Source organism: Pseudorca crassidens, chromosome 17 (assembly GCF_039906515.1).
Source record: "Pseudorca crassidens isolate mPseCra1 chromosome 17, mPseCra1.hap1, whole genome shotgun sequence".
NCBI lineage: Eukaryota > Metazoa > Chordata > Mammalia > Artiodactyla > Delphinidae > Pseudorca > Pseudorca crassidens.
Window position 1 is genome coordinate 29878239 of NC_090312.1, and position 23131 is coordinate 29901369.

A 23131-nucleotide genomic window follows, 5' to 3' on the forward strand; every position below is an offset into this window, starting at 1 on the left:
GAAACAACTGAAGAGTTTTAAAGAGGGGGAGGGTAAAAAGGCATTATTAGTGATGTTTTGTCACATTCTAATTGTAGTGAAGAATGGAGCAGGGGAAGTGAAGATGCTCTCTAGCCACTGTTGTAGTCTAGGAGTCGGTAATGGTAGCTTGGTGTAGGGTAGTGGTGGCAATAGAAATGGAGAAGCGTGGATAGATTTGAGGTATGGAACATGGCATGACTTAAAAGACTGAACATGTCCATTAGATTGGTGACATGGAACTAAACTATTTCAAAGGAACAATGCAGGGGGTGAAGGGAATGCCAGACTGGAGCAATTTAAAGAATGGGAAAACAGACATGAGTTTAGACAAGTGAGGAAATTTGGCTGTAAAAAGAGAAAAATGGGTAGTGGCTGGAGTGGGACTGTGGAAATGAAGGAAGATGTTTTAAAAAGTGGTAGCAAACTGAGCATGTTTTAGTGTTAACAGGAAGAATCTAGTTGAAATAAAAAAGACAAGAGGTAATGAAGAAAAAAATAGTTTAAGGACAAATGTGAAGAAAAGACAAAGTTTTGGGAAGTCAGGAAGGGAATGTGGCAAATTCATGAAGCTAAAGTATGGCTAAAGCATAAAAAATGAGGAAGACAGTGGTGGGAAATAGCTCAGAAAAGGGTAGGGCCAATTTCTTTTACTCTAAGAGGAAAAGAGGTGAATTTGGGCACAAGAATGTCATACTGGGTATGTTTTTATCTCATAACTTCTCTTTTTCTCTGTGAAACAGTAAGAGAGCCTTGTTAGTTAACTAGGGCTGCCTTAATAAAGTACACAGAGGACTGGGTGTCTTAAAACAACAGAAATTTATTTCATCACAGTTCTAAAGGCCAGAAGTCCAAGATCAAGGTGTCAGCAGGGTTGGTTTCTTCTGAGGAAACTCTCCTTATCTTGTAGATGGACATCTTCTCTTCGTCTTCTCATGGTCCTTCCGCTGTATGTCTGTGTCCTAATCTCTCCATATAAAGATATCAATCATATTGAATTAGGGCTCACCAATATGACCTAATTTTACTTAATGACCACTTTAAAGACTCAATCTCCAAATAAAGTCACATTCAGAGGCACCAGGGCTTAGAACTTCAAATATGAAATTTTGGGGAAGACACAATTCAGCCTATAAAAGAGGTTACTTGCCAAGAATGAGAAGAGAGATAGGATAAATTACAGGTTCAAAGTGAAAGAGGTTTGAAATAGTTCTAAATAGTTTGAAATACTTCTATTAACTATAAATGAAGTAACATCTTTAATGGGTAATTTTGTTTAAATTCAATTTAATTAAAACTGAAATTCTGACTTCATTTTTCCATTAAAAAATTCTTTTACAAGCCAGAAAATCTGAATTCTAGTCCTTGCTCTGCTAACAAGCAATGTCCCTTAGATATATCTGGTTCTCATTTTTGTCAAGGAACAACCTATCAGAGACTAGACATATGCCTTAGAATATGCTAGAAGGAGCACTGACTTGGGAATGCCTGACATCCTGGTCCAATTACCTGCTCTGTCACAGAAGAGCTTAATTTCTCAGAACCTCACTTCCTCATCCTAAAATGCAGAACAACTAAATCTCTCTAAAGTCCCTCCTACACTCCTACTATAGTTCTTTGAATTTAAATGTTACTTTGAGAATAAAGGGATTATAGAATTAAAGAAAAAAAATTCTTCTAAATATTTGATAATAAAAATTGTATGCTTCCAACATACTGAAACATTGATTTTCCATTTCAACTTTTTCTACGTCCTCCTCTGTTCCCAAGTCAATATTATCCTCATGATTAAAGACACTCTAAATATGCTTTTTTCTCACCTCTGTTGGCTTAAATACTAGGTGCTGAGTTGGAACAAGATACTACTTCTTTTGTTACATGTAATTATCTACTTAATTTTAAATCATTAAATTCTAAAATAGCATCCCTAGCGTGTCTAAGATAAGAGTTTTGCATCTTAAAAAAAAAAGCTGAATGATGGATATATTAGTCAGAAACATATATGGCTAAAGTAACAAAAAATAAAAACAATGGCTTAACAATCAAGAGTTTATTTTTCTCATTTAGTTAGTGCAGAAGCTAGCAATTGCTCTTGTTGGTTCAAGTGTTCAGCCAATCAGGGACCCAGGCTCCCAGTAATCTTTCTACGGAACCATCTCTGAAATACAGCTTTAATTCTCATATTTGCTATTTCATGCTTGTAAGATGGCTATTACACCTCCAGGCTTGTTGTTGGCATTCATGGCCAGAAGAAGCAAAAAGCCTCAGCTCACAAAACTTTGACTTTTTAATTTGAAAGAAAGGTCCTTCCCCACAGCTTCTGTTCATTTCATTAGCCCTAATTAGGCCACATGCCCAGATTTTGGATATCTGCACTTTCAAATATGGTGGCCATGAGTCACATGCAGCTATTAAAATTAAAATTAAATAAAAAATTCCATTTCTCGGTTGTCCTGGCTACATTTCAAGTGCTTAATAGCCACATACAGCTAGTGGCTACCACATTAGGTAGCACAAATATGGAATATTTCCTTCAATGCAAAAAGTTCTGCCTTGGCATATCACGGACCATATGGAATGAAACCACTTCTCTTTCAGATCAATCATGATACTTCCCTTGGGGCTGAGGGTAAGGTCCAAACCTCGTGGAATAACAGGGATCTGTGCGCCTATCTGAACAATATAGGATACAGTTAACAAGGAAGAAGGTAAAAGCAGTTGGGTGGGCAATTGTCTGCCACAATGAGATTATCATTATATATAATTGAATTTTATAAATTATTACACATTAACAATGTACTTAATAAATAAAAGATTCCTGGCAAGGCGGTATTAAAATTAGAAAAAATAAAGTGAAACTAAAGGCTGACAGTTATAAGGGACACTAAATTACTTATTACAAAAATACTGCTAAAGTAAACACTACGCTAGTGACTCATGGGAGGAGATTAAAGGGAAGAAAGGTAGTGGAATAATATGTGGGCACTATTTTCTTTATAGCAAACAAATCTGAAATGTCTGATTGTGTTGAAAATGGTCACTAAATTCATGGGCAAAAACAGTGTATCTTGTGATAACAATTATTAATTTATAAGAATTATCTTCATATGGGAAGAGTTATTTCACATCTGCCCATTACTCAGGGCAAAATAAAATGAAAAAAACTGCAAAATGAAAGAATTAGACTAGATGTGGAGAATAATTTACTAACAGAATAACTCAAAAGGTTAAAAAGCTGATACTGACAATAGTTTTCTTCCTTAAGACTTCCAGGTTGTCAATTCTTCCATGATCTCCAATTTGTGCAAATAAAGCAATAACAAGCATGCTGGAGTCTCTGTATTATGTTGGTAATTAATTAATTAAAATTTATATATGTAGTTCTATATGTAATATATAAGTTATGTATATAAATTACAAACTAATATTAACAATATTTGCTCTGAATGAACAACTGCCTATTTTAAAAACTGATTTGTGTCTGAATAAAGTGGTTAACTCTCAAAGTTCTTTCTATTCTATTGCGAAACATGCAAAATACTGCTAAAGGTAGTGTAATGGTTGTTCACTATGAAAAGAGAAAAAAAGGAAAAAGAAATTCTAATTATTATTACTGAGGAGTAATGAGATATGAGAATTGTAAAAAATTTGCTTCTAAAGATAGTTTAGATATTCTTATTTTTCCCTAAAGTAAAAATAACTAAGCCACTGAAACCCCTTCATTCCTATTATCTATGCTCTCTAAAAATTATGCCTTTTACATAGAGTTGAAAGTTGGATAAATATTACTTTCATAAGGGTTAAATTTGAATATCATAACATACAGGAACCTTAAACCATTTTACAGGTAAAAAAAAATCTCAGTTATGTCCCATAGCAAAACAAAATTTTATAAAAAGATAGTGCTGAACTTTGGAGAATGATATATATTTTAATCAAGATTATCAGAATAACATTACAGCATATAAAATAATAGCCCACTGGAATACAGAGCGAAACTCAACCTGACGCTATAAAAAGAATGAAAATAATTTGCCAGCATGTTGCTTCTGTCACCTATATATGCTATGCATTTCCTATCACAAATAAAAAGGAGTTAACTAGAAATCGAGTTCTAAAACAATATAGTCACTCACTATTTGACTATAACAAAAAGAATCTAGAATTTTCATATGCAAGTTTAATAAATCATCAGTTTATTTAACAAGGTTATTTCTATATCAGATTGTGGTTTAAAAGCAGTTATATATGTATGATATGGAAAGAATGATGTACAATCAGTAAGAATCTTGTCAAATCTCTCTTCCATCGGCTTTCCCCATCTTCCTGCTTAGCAGTAAATGGCATTTTTAGGTTTATATAAACACATTCTTTACAACTGCCTTCTTAGCAGAAAATCAGTATATAAATAGCACTGGGCATCTAGTAAATAGGTCACAAACCAGTGAGCTCAATTTTACAGTTGTGAAATGTAATGTGAAAGAGTTTTTGAAACCTTAAGACTGGGTGATCTGCAGTGTTTCCAGCATGTCTTCGACTGCCTTGAGAGAGTATTTGGTTTCCTTCTTACTTCGACCTGCAAACTAATTTTTAGAAAATGCAATTAGGCTCAATTTCAGTGGCAGGTTCAAAATCACAGTCTTACTTTCAAATTGTTAGAGAGTTAACATTATCTATTTTATCACTAGCATGAAATCTGATATGTTCTTTTTCTTCAATAAAAAACAAAATTTGGGTTTTAAGGACATTTTCATTAAGGTTTCATCTTCAACTGACGTATATAAAAATTTCCGTGTGAAATTGGCCAGTTTAAATGTTTAAGTAGTATGATAACCTATAAAAACATTAACATGATTTTCAAACTGTACTCCCTCTTCAGACCAGAAAAGCTTTATGAAATTAAAAGCATAATTTAGAAATGAAATTTAGCTTATATTTATGTAGGAATGTGGACTACTTGTGTGGCCTCTAATCAACTTTTTACAATTTCAAACAAAGGTAAAATACAAATGTAAAGAAGTGTTATCAAACGTTTTAGAGTTGCAAGAATTCTCCAAAACTACTTAGAGTGGGCTGCAATTTTTTAAAATTTCCCAGATTTATTAGTTGACTAGATAATATCATGTTTCTGCAGCAAAAACCTATCAAATAAAACTCTATGCTACATATTAAAGTAAATGTTTTAAAATATGCATTTTTAGTTTATTAAGTCATAATTTATTTTATAATACCAAATTGGGATTGGATTTTACAATAAAAACAAAATATAGTACATTAAATACTATCTTTGTACATTTAAAAGCAAATTCATGTGTATTAAATTCAATATAGTGCATGATAAGTGGGGAAAACACTGTTGAATACCCCATGCTGATTTCAAAATGAGTTTTCTAACTAGACTGCCAATTCCCATCATTTATCAGTTTGACTTAACACTACAGATTTACTAGATAACTATATATTCCTTGTTAAGGAAGGGGAAGGTTTATTATAACTATATTACCTGTTTTTCCCCTGGTTAAAGTATTAACATTTTCTATTAGCAACATACAGTATTTTCAAGTTAACATCTAAGCACTCAGTATACTTTCAAGTGACTGATCTTTCCTTCAAATATCAATGCTGTCTTAGGTACTTAGTACTTGATTTATGATGTGTTCCTTCTCTTTTGTAATTAACTTAATTTGGCAAACTTCTTGTGACCTGTTGAGAAAGATTAAGTGATCAAGCACAGGTAACATCGTAGAAGCAATAGGCTTCAGGAATTGGTAACCTGCCTCTGACCTCTCTGGCTGCAGCTTAACATTATGATTCTCCTATTTCCTAAACCATTAGCTTCTGTGGTTGAATCTTGATTTGATAGAGTAACTAAACGGGATTTCTAGAGGAAATGCCAGGGAAAGAGAAAAAGCTTCTTGTAAGAATCAAGATCACTTTGCCTTTCATAAGACATTATTAACTTAAGGAATTCAAATGCTGAATATACAGGCCATAATTTAAAAATATGGCAATAGCAACACCACATTTAAAACTCTGCCCTTTCATAATTTCCCTTGGTGAGTAAAGGATGTGGAGTGTGCTTATTACTCCTATTACCCAGTTGATAGAGTCACTTTCACAAGGACTTACCAAGAACAGAAAGCCTTTTCTTTTACTACTGCCTACCCAAAGTAAACAGGAATTGTCCTAATCAGATATTTAAAGGTCTAATTCTAAGAAAAAGCTTTTGATGGGTTGGGGGAAGGGGTACAAAATAGGACACCTAATTTTTTAAATGGAAAATAAAAATGAAAAATTTGTGTAGCGCTGAAATCATAGTATTTTAAAATACAGCATTTTTCTTGATTTGTATTTAAATGTAATAAAATAATAAATACAAATTTGTGATTTTTAAAATTAGCTAATTTTAGAAAACCACCTAAGATTGTATATCAACACTACTGACAACCAGTGCAATTTAGAATAAACCAAACGAACTTGTGTCAGAACAAATAAAAAGAAAGTTGGAAATATAAATCTATCACTTCAAATTTTACCTGACATGCAATTATTTTGTCTATTCTAGAATTATATGGCAATTTAACTGATTAAGCCGGAATCCTATTTTTCCCTCAAATCATGATTTAATTTTCTATTTCCCAAAAGGATAGTAACAGAATCACCTCTGCAATCACAAATAACATATGGATCACTAGCACAGACGAATTTAACAGAGTACCAAAGAAGCATTTATCTGGAAAATTACTGTGAGTAGGTTCACATTAAAGTTTTTCATGAGCATTAATCAAACTTGCCTGCCTCTACTGAACATGCTAAACCAATTACCTAATTGAAAAGCAAGTAGTAGCCATATTTTGTTTCATTAAGTAGAAACAAAGACAGAAAGCAGTTCTTAAAATCTCATTTTCTCTAATTTTTAAATGCCTAGAAAAACATTACAATAAGGAATACTTACTATACACTTTATACTTGTTTATATGCCTAGATATATAAAGTTCTCAATTAGAGCCCAGAGATTTATTACTAAAATGTCAGTCTCTGAAAATTATACTTTTCCACATTAATCACAAATTCTGCATTTTTATTTTTCACACAGATTTTGCTTAAGTAAACTTTTTTCATAATTTCCTGATGGATCTTAAAGAAAACTAACCAGAAAACCACTCAAATAATAAAAAATTGCTTATCAAATTCAAAGGTCAATGATTTACCCATTGTGATAACTGGAGTAAGTTGGGTTAAAATTCACAAATTTACAGTTTGTGGAAAATAATATGGGTGGACAAAGTAATAAGATAAATAAAATGGAGAAGTGGATTGATGAATCTCAGAAACATGCTGAGTGAAAGAAGCAATGCACAAAAGGGTACATAATCTATGATCTCATTTATATATAAAGTTCTAGTACAGGCAAAACTAATTTATAGTGATGAAAATCAAATCAGTGCTAGTCTGCAGTGTGGAATGGGGCTGACTACAAAGTGGCAGAGGGGACCTTTCTGGGCTGATGGAAACTGTATGTCTTGAATGGGATAGTGGTGAGAGAGGAGTATACATTTGTCAAAACTCAACTATACACTTAAAATGTGTGCATGTTATTGTATGTAAACTATACCTCAATAAAGTGGATAAAAAGAAAAATAAACAGAAACAGAAGGATGGAACTATGGAGTTATACAAAAGTGTAATAAACTGCCAAATGACCACATATTTCTCTTCCGATTGAGAGGTGAAATATTATATCCCCTGTATCTGGGTTCACCATGTGACTTGTTTTGCTCAATGGAATATTAGCCATATGTGACACAACCAGAGGCTCTGGAGTTTGCCTGTTTGCTGCTCCTGGAACCCTGAAACCATCATGTGAATAAGTCCAAATTAGCTTGCCAAATGGGAAATACAAGGCCCAGCACCCCCAGCTGACAGAGAGCCAACCATCAGACATTTAAGTGAGGCCATCAACCACTAGCATAGAGGAGAAAAGAAAATAAGTCCACTATAGACCTGTAGAATTACTCAACTGAGCACAAGCCTACATGATACCTACAGATTCATAAGCAAATAAGTCGTTATTTTAAACCACTATGTTAGCAAAAGGCAATAGATACAAATATTTATGAAATCTGATTCACATGAAGAAAATCACCAACTTCTGTACAAAAAGAATAGAGATGAAAATTTCAAAAGCAACAAAAGATTTTATTTAAAACCCGTTACGGGGACTTCCCTGGTGGTCCAGTGGTTAAGACTCTGCGCTTCTACTGCAGGCGGCACAGGTTCGATCCCTGGTTAGGGAACTAAGATCCTGCATGCCACGCAGCGCAGCCAAACAAAAACAAAAATAAACAAAAAAAATGTTACTAGTGTCTAGAAGCAAAAATAAATTTTGCATGATGGGTGATTCCTAATTGAGAGGTATTTTAGGCTGCTATACAGAAACCTGACATTATCAACTGAGAGATGTTATCTTTTTGGAGTGGTATCCAAGATGACAGAAACTTACAAAAATTCCTTATACTATCCTTTCCCTTAGAGTCAAGAAAAGGCAAATCATACCTTCAGGAAAGATGTGTAAAACATCACTGGGTACTATGGAGTTTATGGTGCCAAAGTCAAAGACTGAAGAGCACAGATGATATTCTCAGAGCTCTTTCCAAAAACACTGAGACTTTACAAAATAAGTCTATGAAAAGAGAATGGATCTAATAAGACAATTTAAAAAATTTTGTTTAAAGAGAATGGCAGGGAGGGAAAATATTACTAACGAATAGGGTTTGGATATATGAGCAATGACTTAAAATATCGAAATGATGGATTCATGTCTAATGGTAAAGTGCATCTCATATGGCAGGGAAGGGCATGCTTGCCTGGTCTTGCATTACTGAAGAGACAGTGAAAACGAGGAAAAACAAACAAACAAACAAAATGAAACTCTAAATTTAGTTACTACGGAGAGCTTTGGGTCTGAAATGAAAAAGGAAACAAGTGAGGGTAGGATATCACTTGTTCACATGAGAAAATAACTAAGAAGGGAGTTGGAAAATATAATTACAGTTTTAGAAACATTTATACCTGACATCTCTTTATAAAGGCAGTATATTGTGGCCATTAAGAGCATCAAACTTGGAGTCAGGCTGCCTAGGTTTGAAAATCGCTCCTGTTCATATCCAGTTATATCACCTTGGAGAAAGTGATTTAATCTTTCATGCCTTAATTTCCTCATTTGTAAAACAAGAAAAGTACCTATCTTATAATAAATTTTGTTTGCTATTATAACTGTTATTGTTGTTACTGCTATTGTAATTGCAATAAAAATAGCAGACATAATAAAGTGAACTTACAGCATGCAATTAGTAAACACAATATAAGGTGTATTACTGTGATATGGTAAAAAGTATGTATCAACTCCTTTAATACTCAGAAAACTTTTATTATGTCCATCTTGCAAATGAAAAGCCAGGCCCAGAGATGGTATGTAATTTGTCCATGGCCACATGTCAGAGCCAAACTTGGAAGCCAGACGATACAGGCTCGCGCATCTGTGTTCTCTCTCAACTATTATAAGGTAGCAGCTTTCATAGAATGGGACTCATGACAGAATACAGAGATAGAAACACTGGAAAGCTATGCAGGGGGGAACAGACCTCTATTTTCACATAATACATAAAAATCAGTTCCAAATGGATTGTGGATCTAAATGTGAAAAGTAGAAGAAAAAAAACTCCAAAGACACACAAGATTATCTTTATGACCATCAGTAGCAAATGATTTCTTAAGCAGAACATAAAAAACAAACCATAAAGGAAATGAACGATTAGGGTGAAGATAATCTTCAAAACTTTCTTCATCAAAATCATTTGAGAGTGATTGCAACTAAGGAGTTAAAAAGATCTGCTACACATATAATGAACAAAGGGCCCATAATCAAAAAACTAAAAAACAAAATAAAAAGTCATAAACCAATGAAAAACATAGACTTCATGAAAGAAGATATCCAAACAGCCAATAAACATATGAAAAAGTGTTCAACCTCACTGGTCATCAGGGAGATACAAAACAAAACCATGAAGACACCACTACACATACACCAGAATGACTATAATTACAAAAACTGACAGAAGGATGTGTTGGTGAAAATGTGGAACTATGAGAACGCTCAAACACTGCTGGTGGGACTATAAACAAGTAATCTGGAAAACCAGCTTTATCTACTTCAGTTAGATATATATAAATCCTATGACACAGTATTTCCACTCAAAGGTATACACCCCTAAGAAGTACATGTACATATACACCAAGAGACTTGTACAGCAATATCAGTGTAGTATTATTCATAATAGCCCCAAACAGGAAATAATCCAAACGCCTATCAACAACTGAATAAAGGGGCTTCCCTGGTGGCACAGTGGCTGAGAATCCGCCTGCCAATGCAGGGGACACAGGTTCGAGCCCCAGTCCAGGAAGATCCCACATGCTGTGGAGCAACTAAGCCCATGCGCCACAACTACTGAGCCTGTGCTCTAAAGCCCGCGAGCCACAACTACTGAGCCTGCGTGCTGCAACTACTGAAGCCCGTGTGCCTGGAGCCTGTGCTCCGCAACAAGAAAAGCCACCACAATGAGAAGCCCGCACACTGCAAAGAAGAGTAGCCCCCGCTTGCCACAATTAGAGAAAGCCCGTGAGCAGCGACGAAGATGCAACACAGCCAAATATAAATAAGTAAATAAAATAAATTTTAAAAAACTGAATAAATAAATTATAGTATGTTCATATAATAGACTACAGTACAATGAAAATGAATGAACTACAAACTTAAAGATAAAACTCATAAATCATGCAATAGGCCAGACAAAAATAAATACATACTGTATGATTCTATAAATTTCAAAAAAAAGCCAAAACTATGGGATTATAAATTTGTACTTTTGAGGAGAATACAAGGAGTAGAATTTGAAAGAAGGTACCAGGAAGGTTTTGGGGTGCTGTAATGTTTCTATTTATTGACCTGGATACATTTACTTGTATAATTCATTGGAATGTATCTTTGTGACTTGGGTTCATTTTTCCATGTATGTTATAATTTAATAAAAATTGATTTTAGAAATATAGTCATGCCAGGTCAAAAAAAGCACTCTCTGAGCAGCTAGTTGTTTCTCAAAAATATCTTAAAAACAATGATGTAGTTTGCACACTACTATTTTCATATTATCCAAGTCTTATTTATTTATTTATTTATTTTGCGGTACGTGGGCTTCTCACTGTTGTGGCCTCTCCCGTTGCGGAGCACAGGCTCCGGACGCGCAGGCTCAGCGGCCATGGCTCACGGGCCCAGCTGCTCCGCAGCATGTGGGATCTTCCCGGACCGGGGCACGAACCCATGTCCCCTGCATCGGCAGGCGGACTCTCAACCACTGCGTAACCAGGGAAGCCCCCAAGTCTTATTTTTAAATCACAAAATATCCCTCCCTCCCTCGCAACCCCCAACCCCCAAGCCTACTCTGTGTGGAACCCCTCGAGCCATCTCAAACTCCATTTGAAGAAGCATAGCTTAGCTAATATTTATAGATATTCTGACTTGCAATATGCCAACAGAACCAACATTCTCTATTATATATAATAAAACTACACAAAAGTGACTAAATGGTGTGATCACAGGGCACTGAATTGTTTTAATCTCCCCAACCAGGAGTACAAAAGCAAAGAAATAAACAGCACCAAAACCAAGACCAAAATAAGAGGAAACAAACCCAACAGACATCTTTCAAAAAAAACTATATTGCAGGCAATCCTTCAAAACCCTAGAAGGTTGTTATACCACCAACAGTAGCAGGACCTACAAAAGCTCAACAGCTATGTGGTAGGCACTACAGGATGGAAAAGAGGACAACCTACTACTCTATAAGCCACCGAAGTAAAAAAAAAGTATGAACTGATGCAATGGCTTGCAAAACTAGGACAGTCTCATAGGCTCCAAATCAAAGTATAAGAAACTGCATGCAGGGCTTCCCTGGTGGCGCAGTGGTTGAGAATCTGCCTGCTAATGCAGGGGACACGGGTTCGAGCCCTGGTCTGGGAGGATCCCACATGCCGCGGAGCAACTAAGCCCGTGAGCCACAACTACTGAGCCTGCGCATCTGGAGCCTGTGCTCCGCACCAGGAGAGGCTGCGATAGTGAGAGGCCCCGTGCACCGCAATGAAGAGTGACCCTCGCTTGCCACAACTAGAGAAAGCCCACGCACAGAAACAAAGACACAACACAGCAAAAATAAATAAATAAAATAAATTAATAAACTCCTACCCCCAACATCTTCAAAAAAACACTGCATGCAAACGTGACCTTAAACAAATCTAATAGTCTAAAACCTCAAAATCTCTGAATTATCCAACAAATACCCTCTTCCAAAAGGAAAAAAACCTCAAACTGAAAGAAAACTACAGAAACTGAAACCAAATTTCACAGGGCAGAAACACTGGGGTTAAGAGGGAGAGATGGTTCAGATAAGGGGAGAAGGGGAGGGTGGGAGGTAGTGATGCCCAGAGGCAGAAAATCCCAGAAGAAAAAACAACAACAACAAAATGTAACATTTAAAACTGAGAACACCACCTCAAAATTCAAGATCTGTAGACCGGTAGGGGTAGAACACAGGGAGGCCTGCAGCCAGAAAAATCATTCTGAACCTGACCTAGTTCTAAGAAAGACTAGATATATAGAGAGGTCATATTTGAGTTCTCTGTAACAAAGAAGAGGAAACATATAAATTACCAGAAAAAAAAGAAGAGAATAAAATACAGAAAATGACAGACAGATTTGAAAAAAAATGAATGATAAAAGGAAGTGTGAAAGGAGATCCAATAAACTTATAGTTAGAGACCTGAAAAAGAAAACTTAAGGAATCAAGCAAAAAAAATTCAAAATCATAATTCTAAAAGCAACTTTCCTCAAATTAAAAGAGGACTGAATCCAAATATTAAAAAGGTCTATAGTGTATTTGGGAAGACCGACCCAAGAATATCAACAAAACATTATCATAGTGAAACTATTGGATTTTAAAGATAAAGAAAAAAATTCCTTTGGGCAACCTGACAAAAAGTGCAAGTCACTTATTAGAGAAAGAAAATCAGGATGGCATGAAACTTGTTGACAGCAATATTTTATCCTAAAAAAAAAGGAACAATATGCTTAATACTTAGGTAAATGTATTTAATAGCAAAGGATGTATAAAAAGTCAAATTGTCCTTCAGATATAAAGACTATAGACGGATAAGTTACAAACATGAAAGATGTAAGAAGATGAGTTTTTCCATGAGTCTTTCCTGAAGAATCTCCTTAGGGATGAGCTTCAGTAAACTAAAATATGAGGGGAGATGTTTCAGATAAGATCTGACTGTAAACAGAGTACATAAACTTTGTTATATAGTCTTGTTAGTTTACGTTTAGGATTTTCTTCCTCTTTTTTTATTATTTGAGATATCTCTGATTAATAATACACTCACAGACCCAATCTGCCTGTGAAATACATCATGAAATTTATCCTTTCTGGATTTTTACAATTACTTTTTTTTATTTGCCAAATGTAGAACTACTGAGAGATGATAATGCTCATTATGGGATCATAATAGTAACAGACTCCTGTTACTATTTTACTAAAGTAAAACTACTATTTTACTAAAGTAAAAAACATTTGATAAAGACCCAAAAGCACAAAAGTTCAATGATAGACATCTAGCTTTGTAGTTTGTAGAAACATAAACAACAACTAAGAAATACATTAACTGATCTTTGTCATAATATAAAATTATCGATACTAACCTGATAAGCTCTGTTTATTTGACTAGCTGCCCAACTAGCATATTTCATGTTGTCCTTTTTTGTTTTTGCACTTGCTTTTGGATTAGAAGCAATATGACTTGCAGACTAAGAACAAAAAAGAAACATCAAAAACAATACTCCTTTGATGTAGCCAAGACAATCAAAAACATGTAAGGGTCATAATTGCAATGGGCTGATAATAAAGTTTTTCAAAACTGTATCAACACAATTTTTAAAATAAAATAGAGCTGAATGAAATTAGTGAAATGAAATGAAAATATATTTTAAAATGGAGAATAATCCAAGATAGTAGGAAGAGAATGGATACCTTAAATAATATCTAAAATTATTTTATTACCTGTCTACCACAGCCCTTGAAGGTAAAATTCCATCATCACTTAAATACTGTAGGATATTACTGGTGCTATTTCTTATTACTGAATTACTTCAACTTTTCTATGTCAGAATTATAGAATTACTGAATATTAATATAAGGAACCTCAAAAATAATTTAGTCTAACTTCCTACATTAACAGGTGAAAAAAAAATTAAGTCCAATAGGAGTGAACTGACTTAACCAAAGTAAGTTAACGAAAGTCTTACAAGTAGAAAGAGATCATCACTTCCAACCTATTTCTCTTTTCACTACACTGAGAGTTTCCAAACTATGTTCCAAAGAACGAATTAGAGCCATCATCTCCTTTTTAAAGATGTATTTAAACAAGGGATTGTTAAACTGGGATCCATGCAAGAATCTGTAGACCCTCAAAATCATATTCTTATTTTTAATTGTATGTATTTCTGGGGAGAGAAAGATACAAATTTTATCTTATGCTTAAATATATCTTAAGAAGCTCTGTCCATGTGGTTTCTTTAATGCCTAGCCTGTGTTATATGCTTTTTCCTTCTGTCTCCTTCTCTGCCACTAAGGAATTTATATGCCAAAATCTGATTGCAGTAGTTAAGTGAATGATTCTGGAGTCAACTGCCTGAGCATCATTTAGCAGCTCTGTGTCCATCCTGGGGCAAATTAATCAGGACTCTCTGTGCCTTGGTTTCATTTTCTGTGAAATGGTAGTAGTAATAGTACCTTCTAAAATAGTTGATATAAAGATGTAATGATTTAAAATAAAAAAGAGAGCTCATAACAACACCTGACACATAAAGTGCTATGTATTTTTACTATTATTAATAATTTATTTATTTTAAAAAATAGTATTTATTTGGTAAAAGAGACACTGCTACCATACTGTACCTACAAGCTGTTACAACTGGCACTAGTAGAATCCAGAAAAAATTTTTTGAAATTCCTTTAATCTGTTTTCTAATTATATTTTGCCATTTCTTTGCTAAAAATTATTTCATTTACGTTTCTTCCTGCCTCCATTTCTGCAATCAATCCTTTTCACTGAGCTCCAACAAAATATTCATCCGAAAGTCCATGAAAAGACTAGGATAAATTAAAATTTCAAAGGACTGGCCTATTAAAGAATTTTATTTTTCTAGTCATTCTGACTGTAGAAAGGAGCTCATTTTATATAAATTTGAAGTTCATTAAATTCTTCCTCTATTTCCCATAGCTCTTGTTAACTGACTTTTTCTAAGCTCATCATTTAGCATACATAAACAAAAGAAATATTTAATTACATGCGTACCACACTGTTTTTCTATACCATAAAAAAAGTTTTAGTTTGGCATCAGAGATTTTATTTCTAATATGTCTTTTATAAACATAGTTTAAAAATATCTCATACAATTATAATTTAAGGTAAGAAATAAAATGTTGGGCATGAACCCAAGAATAACAAAACAATCAAGAAATACAACGGGCTTCCCTGGTGGCGCAGTGGTTGAATGTCCGCCTGCCGATGCAGGGGACACCAGTTCATGTCCCGGTCCAGGAAGATCCCACGTGCAGCGGAGCGGCTGGGCCCGTGAGCCATGGCCACTAAGCCTGCGCGTCCGGAGCCTGTGCTCCGCAACGGGAGAGGCCACAACAGTGAGAGGCCCGCGTACCGCAAAAAAAAAACAAAAAAGAAGGAAATCACTTTGGGCTTCCCTGGTGGCGCAGTGGTTGAGAGTCCGCCTGCCGATGCAGGGGACACGGATTCGTGCCCCGGTCCAGGAAGATCCCACATGCCGCGGAGCGGCTGGGCCCGTGAGCCATAGCCACTGAGCCTGAGCATCCGGAGCCTGTGCTCCGCAACGGGAGAGGCCACAACAGTGAGAGGCCCACGTACCGCAAAAAAAAAAAAAAAAAAAAGAAATACATAATATAGCTTTGTATCTGTTACTATTTAATTTCATAAAGGCAGATTTAAATTCTGATATAGTAAAAGATAATTGACAATAAAATGTCAAATAGCTGGGATATATTAACATTTAAAAATATAACTGCCTTACAACCTATTGCTCATAATTAACTAGAGGATAGAGGAAAAAAATCATATGCTTATCAATGAAATACAAAAAAGAAAAGAGGGAAGTGATTAACTGGGACGGTTAACGGACTTTAAATGACATTTCATAAAATAACATTAAACATGCACCTCAACTCACCATGTAAAGTCCAAACAAAGCTCTCATATTTCTGTTGTTCAGTTTCAATGCCTGTGCAAAATACTTTCTTGAAAGTTCAAGATTTTCAAGTCCACCTTGGGTATATTTAACCTGTTAAAAATTACGGAGTGCTGAAACCTGTTTATTTTACTACTTTGAAATATAGCATGTTTCATCATACCATAGGCATTAGTAATTGAAACAGATATTCTGTAAACAAATGCAAGATGTTAAAAGAATTCATCTTAAAGTTGTTAAAGCTAATCTAAACTTTAAAGCATAACCTACCCTCCAGAATCATTATATTCTATGAACATTAAGATCACTGAGCTTTTAAAATAAAAAAATGCTGCCAATATAAAAAAGGCAGTATAATTTCTATTTCAACTGCCTTCGAAATGCTTCACAACTTTATTTTCTATTACTAGTATTATAAAACTAGACTTCATAGTGAATTGTCCTTTCCTAGTTGCACTGACATTCCTTAATGATGAAGTCCTTTTAACCTTATAGAATTCAATTGTATTGCTATTCTTAACAGTTAATCAAATAAGATAAATACTTCCTACTTTCCAAAATACTGACCTTAATATGAATTTCCTAGAATATGGACGTAAAAACTGTAATCACTGTAAAATGCCTTAAAGTCCATTAAATGGCGATAACTGTGATATAATTCATAATTAAGAAAGAATACAGTATGCAATTAGAAAAATACAAAGAATTTCACTATTTTAAATAAGTGCATTTAACTGAAAAGTCAGTATTTCCATTATAGTATTAAAAATTTTACTCCCATAAATCAATTTTCATCACATCTTACATATTTATATACTTGCCTAACGTTAACGACATATTCTTAGTTCCATAATAATACCCATACCAACAAAAATAAAATCACATACAATTGTTTTTGAAAATACTTACTTCAGCATACTGCTGACAGTATAAGTGGTTGTGTGGATTAGTCATCATAAGCTCCTCTAAACAAAACGCCGCTTTAGCATAGCTGAAAAACATCAAGGAGTTAATTTTAAAAGTCATAAATTTTATGTCAGTTACATCTTAAAATAATTTAAAAACAATTTTAGTGATATTACACATTTTATTCCCAAAATACTTTAAATACCTTTATTAATAAAGTACCTATCTTGAATTCATAAATATGAATATCATATTTTTTAATGAAATGAATACACAGAAGCTTAAATCCTAAAGCAGCCTGTGAACTATCAAGAGATATTACATTTTTCTTTTTTTCTTATTTTTTTATGTATGTATGTATGTATGTATGGCTGCGTTGGGTCTTCATTGCAGTGCGCGGGGCTTTCTCTATTTGCACCAAGCAAGGGTTACACAGTGCGCGGGCTTCTCATTGCCGTGGCTTCTCTTGTTGCGGAGCATGGGCTCTAGGCGCGCAGCCTTCAGCAGCTGTGCCACATGGCCTCAGTAGTTGTGGCTTGCGGGCTCTAGAGCACACAGGCTCAGTAGTTGTGGCGCACAGGCTTAGTTGCTCCACGGCATGTGGGATCTTCCCGGTCCAGGGCTCGAACCTGTGTCCCCTGCATTGGCAGGCAGATTCTTAACCACTGTGCCACCAGGGAAGTCCCGAGATATTAAATTTTTAAAACTGGGTCACTAGGATGACATCCAAACATAATTAACAACACAGGCTTCAAGATCTTGGATCAGGTTACATATAAAATAGGTTCTACAAGTCCACTGATCATTTAATAAAATATTCAAATAGTTAAAGTGTAATGAGGAAATAAACACTAAATATTCTCTATTCACTAAAAATCCTTTACAGACATATCCCACATATTCTATTACAAAGACTTTTCATTATTTAAGGTTACTGTCAAATACAAAGTTATTAAGTTATGAATTTCTAAACCCATGAAAAACAGATCAAGTTAGTGGTTTTGATATGCACTCTACTACTATTTAATCATGTGGTAGAGAAACAAAATCTTTACTGAAAACCTAAGGAGAAAACTGCTGCAAAGGGTTCTGGAAAAATAGTTTTATACCACATGACTATAATTCTCCTTAATGTATTTTATATGTTTAAGCCCTGTGAATATCCTTCCTATTTACAGGAAATCCTAAAGAACACAGGTCTTGTAAGATTCAGTCCCAGTGAGGAGGTTATGACATCACAACAGAAAAAGGCTACCTACAGTTATTTTTGACATCTGTCACCAATATACAAAGGTATCTATTTTACACTAATGTCTGATATACTTAGTTTTCAAAATATATACGTTGCAGTTTCAAACATGTGAAATATTGACTAATAATAGCTAACTTTTTTTAGGTACTCATTATGTATCATGCACTTCTCTAGGTATGTTACAAATATTAATTCATTTAATCCCACCAAAACCCTAGGAAGTAGGCAGACAGCCTACACTCTTAACCACAATGCATACTACCTATATACACTACACATCAGGATGAAAAATCGAGGTGGTGATGGTAGTGATGAATATGTCAACGGTAACATAAGAACAGGTACAGCAATCAAACCCAAAGGGCCAAAGGAACCAAAAACACCCTGCAGATTAGCCCCAAATCACAGCATTTTAAACTTATGAAGGACCTTATATATAATTCTCATCAAAAATCATGCTGCTATTTAGCCCTTTTCATATTTATGCCCAAAACCTAGTATTGGTTCTTGACATATGATAGCTATATAATGAATGACTGAACAAATGACAGTAAATGTGTAGAACAAAAGTATTGTGACTACCTATCTGATATTTATTCATCATTGTGTAGAAGGGGAAGTCGTCTCTACCTTAAACACCAGCTTCATCAGAAAGATAGTTCCCTTCTAAATGTGTTCCTTTACGGTAACGCCAAAAATTCATATTAATGCTAAGAATAAATGTTCTTAGAGATTTAAATGGGTTGAGCAGAACAGTGACTCTGATTCTTATATAACATAATGTAAGATAAAATGGGCAGAGAGGAGTTTCTAATGAAAAATGAATGCCAAGATACTTTTCTCAAAAATTATTTAGTATCACATACGAGGGGATACCTTCCCCCAATTTTACAAAATATAAAATCAAATTAATTTTGTGGATAAAGTATAGAATCAAATAAACTTAGAGCTGGAAGGAGTGAGAAATGGTCTAATCCAGTTTTTCTCAGCCAGGGGTACACAAGAGTATTAAGCCATACAAAAGTGATTTGACTGATGACTATTTTCTCAGTTCTCCCAAGATGGTACATAGCCAATACCAATGCAGATATATAAAGAAATTAATTCATTACATACAACTCATGAGACTAAGATTTAGAGAGTCAAAATAATTGGAATCCATTTAAAATAGAATAACCACTATTATTACTACATTAGAGTCAGTAACTAAAGCTTTTGAAGTTCTTCTGTTCCTCACAAAAGCATATGTATAGGTTATAATATTTGTTCCTTGACTGCTTTATCAACATTGTGATTTTTCCTTACAGGATTCTGATAATTCCCTTTGTTATAGAATTTTATAGTAAGGCTGTACCTACAATAATCACAATCATAATCAATCTTTACTAAACTGCTCCCTGCTGATATAACATCTATTTTTAAATACAAATCAAGTACAAAAAAATTCAGTATCTTTGTTTAAAATACATATTTTTGTTTATAATATGTACTGTGGGTTAAGGCATAAATCATGACAAATTTTTTATACTTAGAGCAAGTGTCTCAATGTGATCAACTGGTGTGACATATACCACTAGAATAACTGTATCTAGAATTTATAAATCAGAAGCAAATTTAAATAAAAATAAAGACAAAAAAAAAGTATGTGGCAGAATTCTATATCCCCTTTTCTCTCTATAAAATCACTGAATAGACTTATATGAACAGTCTACTGTGGAAATTTATTTGGAGTAAAAAAGTCTACATCTAGATTCGCAATGCTGCCTGTGACTTACTATAACTATTAATATGAAGAAAAGAATGTCAAAATATTAAATATATCAAGCAATTCCTAAATTGGTTCATTTTTGCCACCAGGTCCACAAAACTGTGGTAAACTGACATTACACAGTAACTTACTACTTGTACCAACAATACCCTACCGAAGACAATGACTTGCTCAAACAAGTTAAATGAATTAAGTGAACATTCTAATTTTCATACAGTTTCAAAAAATCTGAAGACATTTATTTCCACTCACTGTAAATCTGAATATCCCTTCTAAGTGTTCAATTAGAAAAAATAAACAGACATTGTGTAAGTAACTAGCTTCAAGACCAAAAAGAGTTTTGTAATACAAGATAAAAGGGTAGGCAGAATGTAAGTATCATTTCCCATGAAAAGAAACTATTTTTCAGGTGCTTTTCTGTCTTTGTATCTCTTGATTTCTTGTGATTCTTCAGTTCATTTCTCTTAAATGTACATCCAACTCTATCTCAATAAACTCTTTAGAGATGCAAAACAAAGCAAAACTGAATGTGGCTATTACAAGGTGAGGCAAATACTAAATTTAATGATAGGTTAAAAATAAAGTATAACCTATTTGAGAACTAAATATAGAAATATTACAAATACATGTAAAAAGGTAAAATTGATAAAGAAGTAGAAGAAAAAAACAGATATATATTTATATAGTTCTTAGAGGACAGAAAACCTGAAAGCAATATAAATTGATATATCTGACCATCTAAAAATATAAAGTTTCTATAAGTTAAAAAAATCAATATTAAAAAGACATAATAAACAAGGATATATTCTTGACAGGACAAAGGCTCATATCATTTACATAAAGAGCTCTTAAAAAACGTGTAACCAATTTTCACTTATCAAAATTTGCAAAGATTAGAAAGAATAGTAGCACCTGGTGTTGTTAAGTGGACATTCTAATAATTGCTAATGTGAGAGTAAACTGACACTACCTTTCTAGTGCACATCTAGGAATGATTTATCAAAACCACTGAAAATGTGCATATCATTTAATCAAGTAATTCTACTTCTAAGAATTTAGCCCAAGGAAAAATTTAAATAAAGATAATCATTATATGTATGTGTAACTGAATCACTTTGCTGTATACCTGAAACTAACACAACATTGTAAATCAACTATACTTCAATAAAAACAAAAACAAAAACAAAACCCTAAAAAACAAACAAAACAATACTGAGCCTCCAATCTATGAATTTGGTATTATTTAGGTGTTCTTTAATTTCATTAATTTTTTATAGTTTCCAGCATACAAATAATTTACATTTTAATAAAATACTTTATAAATGTTGACTTTAAAACAATGAAAAATAGAAACATTACCACTTAACCAAATACACTACCACTCTTACATACGTAAGAGAAAGCTAAGTATATTTACAAATATGATCATACAAGCATCCAAACATGGTTCAGGAAATAACTTCCAAACAAAAAACAAAGAGAATCTGATAGCCAGCATATATAATAGAGAAATGAAAAATGGTTCCCAGAATACAGTACACATTCATTAAGTGACATTTTATTTTCGCCGCCACTTTTATTAGAATTACACAGATAATACATTAACTCTATTTCACATACATATATACCCCTGAGAAAAGGCAAGAGACAAGTATCTTCGTTCGATATTATTTCCTATGTCAGCTATTTGTACTATGAGGATGAGGTTAAGTATTCTAAGTATTCGTGCACAGTAAGAATATGTGCATGAGAATCTGATTCTGTTCTCTGAAAAGGAAGGAAAGAAACAATGTGATATACTTCAGACTCCTCACTAAGAAAAAAGGGGAAAAAAAGCCTGCCTCTAGATAGAGGTTAGCGTTAATGCTGTGATATTAGAAAACTTGCGCTAAGACTGGGCTAATCCTCTCACACTGGGATTTCCTCCTGTCACTGCAATAAAAAAAAGCTAACAAAAACATTAAATATCCAATAAGCAAGTTCCTACAGCATTCAACATTCTTGATTATTCTTGGTTTTTTACCCAGGCAACAGAATGCTTCTACTTTGGAAGAGTTGATTCTCTTAGCACTAAGGCTAATAAATGCATACAATTGACAGAATTTTTAAACAGCAGGGAGTATAATACTCTTTGTATGTAAGAACAATTTAAATTCTAAAAATTCACAATTTTGATTCACTAAAAATAACCTTAGCTCAGCACATACATGCCTTTCTAACTCCAAAGAATGCCATCTGTATTTGAAAGAAAACTCATTTCCCAAACAAAAATAATTTAGCAAAACACAAATGACCTACTTAAAGCAATTCACATATTATAACCAACAAACTGTCGATTTGTTTTTCTTCATTTATTTATTTTGCTAATTTAAAATGACGTGATTCATACCTCTCACCAATCCTTTAGAAACTACTATGCCTTCTGAACTTATATAGTGATGAAGATTGCACTCCTTAACGAAATTTTATGTGTTAACGACTTACTCATGTTCATTGATATAAAGTTCTGCAAGTTCATGCCAGGCTTCTTGGTCTCCAACAAATCTGGTGAGAGGAAAGGGAAAAAAAGTAAGTGTGTAGATATTCTATAAATGAACAGCATGGAGGCAAAAAGGAAAATCAAATGCAAATTCCATTTTAATTAAAAAAGATTTATCAGAATAACAAAACACAATCCTCTTGTAAGACACTCACTGTTCCAGATACTCATTCAGTTCCCGAATGGCCTCCACATTTTTCCCCTGGGCTTTTCGAATGGCAATCTTACGCTTTCTTGCAGCCTGTGGGTTGACATTAATAA

The 23131-nt window shown here is 33.9% G+C and overlaps 1 protein-coding gene and 1 non-coding gene across 3 annotated transcripts in view; one reads left to right on the forward strand and one right to left on the reverse strand.

The window, feature by feature from the left end:
• Positions 1-818: 818 nt before the first annotated feature.
• The window catches only part of EMC2 (ER membrane protein complex subunit 2), a 52376-nt gene continuing 30063 nt past the window's right edge, over positions 819-23131 (reverse strand). The window contains exons 6-12 of one of the 2 annotated variants that reach the window (XM_067711486.1): positions 23026-23111; positions 22816-22875; positions 17315-17396; positions 16388-16498; positions 13829-13933; positions 4513-4601; positions 819-989 (exon numbers count right to left, since the gene is read on the reverse strand). In XM_067711486.1, coding sequence (XP_067567587.1) covers positions 4515-4601; positions 13829-13933; positions 16388-16498; positions 17315-17396; positions 22816-22875; positions 23026-23111 — 531 coding nt within the window. In that variant the 3' untranslated portion in view covers positions 819-989; positions 4513-4514. The remainder of the gene's footprint in view (positions 990-4512; positions 4602-13828; positions 13934-16387; positions 16499-17314; positions 17397-22815; positions 22876-23025; positions 23112-23131) is intronic. The other variant, XM_067711487.1, reaches the window with a different exon arrangement.
• On the forward strand, positions 8243-8315 carry TRNAR-UCU (transfer RNA arginine (anticodon UCU)). The gene has a single exon. It is a non-coding gene; the product is annotated as a tRNA-Arg (tRNA).